Source organism: Scomber scombrus, chromosome 6 (genome assembly GCF_963691925.1).
Source record: "Scomber scombrus chromosome 6, fScoSco1.1, whole genome shotgun sequence".
Taxonomy (NCBI): domain Eukaryota; kingdom Metazoa; phylum Chordata; class Actinopteri; order Scombriformes; family Scombridae; genus Scomber; species Scomber scombrus.
In genome coordinates, this window is record NC_084975.1 from 13391794 (window position 1) to 13394535 (window position 2742).

General features: G+C 45.0%; 1 protein-coding gene across 1 annotated transcript; it reads left to right on the forward strand.

Annotated features, from left to right (window-relative positions):
• The first annotated feature begins 311 nt into the window (after positions 1–311).
• On the forward strand, positions 312–2258 carry lrrc4ca (leucine rich repeat containing 4C, genome duplicate a). Its single transcript, XM_062421127.1, has one exon. The coding sequence runs from the start codon at positions 312–314 to the stop codon at positions 2256–2258; it is 1947 nt and encodes a 648-aa protein (XP_062277111.1).
• Positions 2259–2742: the final 484 nt, after the last annotated feature.

Consider the following 2742-nt stretch of genomic DNA (forward strand, 5'->3'; position numbering starts at 1 on the left):
TTTATGTGACTGAGACTGAGAGTGCAAGGAGGACAGTGCACCCAGAAACAGAAATGGATATAAGGCACTCCATCAAAGTTTCAGTTTATATGAGAGGGTGTATGCGATTATTAGTCGCCCACAACATCTACACAAACCCAAATAGGATTTTTAACTGAAAACCTTAAAATCTTACCCTTTGGGATTTTTCATTTTAAAAATTCAAACATATATTCGACCTGTGCACTAACTAATACAGCTCTTCTTTTTTTTCATTTCAGTGGGCCCAAATCCTCTTTCCAAAGAGTGGAAGACTAGTCAAAAAATTATGAATGTTAAACAAGATGACCTCCTCTCAGCAGCAGCAGATGATGCGAGGTCCTAGGTGGAACCGGGCCTTGTCCGACCCTTTGTTTGTGCTGCTCCTGGCCCTCCAGCTGCTGGTGGTGGCAGGGTTGGTACGTGCTCAGACGTGCCCCTCTGCCTGCTCCTGTAGTAACCAGTTCAGCAAAGTAATCTGCACGCGCCGGAGCCTGCGAGATGTCCCTGATGGAATCTCTACCAACACACGCTACCTGAATCTGCAGGAAAATCTCATTCAGGTCATCAAAGTGGACAGCTTCAAGCACCTAAGACATTTAGAGATCCTGCAGCTGAGTAAAAACCACATACGCAAAATCGAGCTGGGGGCCTTCAATGGATTGGCCAGCCTCAATACCTTGGAGCTTTTTGATAACCGCCTCACCACCATCCCAAATGGAGCATTTGAGTACCTGTCCAAACTAAAGGAGCTTTGGTTGAGGAATAACCCCATAGAGAGCATTCCTTCTTATGCTTTCAACAGAGTGCCCTCATTACGACGGTTGGACCTTGGGGAGCTCAAGCGGCTCTCCTACATATCTGAGGGGGCCTTTGAAGGGCTGAGCAATCTGCGCTACTTAAATCTGGGAATGTGCAATCTTAAAGAAATTCCCAATCTTATTCCCCTGGTGAAGCTGGATGAATTGGAAATGTCGGGGAACCAGCTAGCTGTCATCAGGCCTGGCTCCTTTAAAGGGCTCATCCATTTACAGAAGCTATGGATGATGCATGCCCAGATCCAGACCATAGAAAGGAACTCTTTTGATGATCTGCAGTCACTAGTGGAGCTTAATTTAGCCCACAACAACCTTACCCTCTTGCCCCATGATCTGTTCACTCCTTTGCATCACCTGGAGAGGGTGCACTTGCACCACAACCCGTGGAATTGTAACTGTGACATCCTCTGGTTAAGTTGGTGGCTTAAGGAGATGGTACCAGCAAACACCAGCTGCTGTGCCCGTTGCAGCTCACCAACTCACCATAAAGGGCGATACATTGGCGAGCTGGACCAGAACTACTTTCACTGTTATGCTCCTGTTATTGTGGAGCCACCTGCTGACCTAAATGTAACAGAGGGAAGTGCTGCAGAGTTGAAATGTAGAGCCAGTTCTTTGACGTCAGTAAGCTGGATTACACCCAATGGTTCTATCATGACACACGGTGCGTACAAGGTCAGAATCTCAGTGCTGAATGATGGCACTCTGAACTTCACCAATGTCACCATGCAGGACACGGGCACATACACGTGTATGGTCAGTAATTCTGCAGGTAACACAACCGCATCCGCCACGCTCAATGTGTCCTCTACGGAGAACAGCAGCTTCAGCTACTTCACCACAGTGACAGTAGAAACCATAGAAACACCACATAATGACATCATCACCACCACTGTGCAACAGAAGGTGGGCCCAACCCCGTCTGCTGGCATATGGGAATCTGTTTCACCCACCTCTACAACTACCACAACAGTCAGGACCCCACTTTCCACCCGTGCCACAGAGAAAACTTACACAGTCCCTGTGACGGAGCTGGGTGGGGAGGGCTCACTGAATGGCTTGGATGAAGTCATGAAGACAACCAAGATCATCATTGGCTGCTTTGTTGCAATCACACTCATGGCAGCTGTCATGCTGATCATCTTCTACAAGATGCGTAAGCAGCACCACCAGCAGAATCACCATGCACCCACACGCACCATTGAGATCATCAATGTGGATGAGGATTGTGTAACAGGAGGCCCGGGCATGGAGGGCCACCTGACGCTGCCTCCTCTTGAGCATGAGCACCTCAACCACTATAACACTTATAAGACTGCATATAACCATGCCTCTACTATCAACTCCATACACAGCTCAGCGCACGAACCTTTGTTAATCCGGGCCAGCTCAAAAGACAATGTACAAGAGACCCAAATCTAATACTTTTTTTTTTTCAAATGAGACATTATAAAACTGATGGAATTACATAAATTCATTACTGACAGGACATTGCTAACAGTTGATTTTGAGGGCTGTGGCTCAAACATGGAAGAACAGACTTGTGTGTTTGGCAAATCAATGGTTGGTGATGTTTATTCAATGACTTTGGGAATTAGGGTATGTCTACTGTTTCAAAAAGTGTCTTTACAAAACAGAAGTTATTTATTTAAGAAAAAACTATTGTGGTTAAACTAAGAAAACTGTATTCTGCAATTATTTTTTCAGCACTTCATGTTTTGTTTTTTCCCCTCTCATTTCACAGGACTGGTTTACTTATATGCTTTCAAACTCTGAAGACATCTGTCTAAGAAAAACTCATGAAGCATATTATTGTTTATTTTTTATTTTATTCTTTTTTGATAAACTGCAAACTTTGGATCAGATGGGTTAGTAAACTCATGTCCCCCATGTATCAAAGGAATCT

Excerpts from the sequence above, each read along its gene's own strand:
- lrrc4ca (XM_062421127.1), top strand. The coding sequence starts at position 312 with ATGTTAAACAAGATGACCTCCTCTCAGCAGCAGCAGATGATGCGAGGT.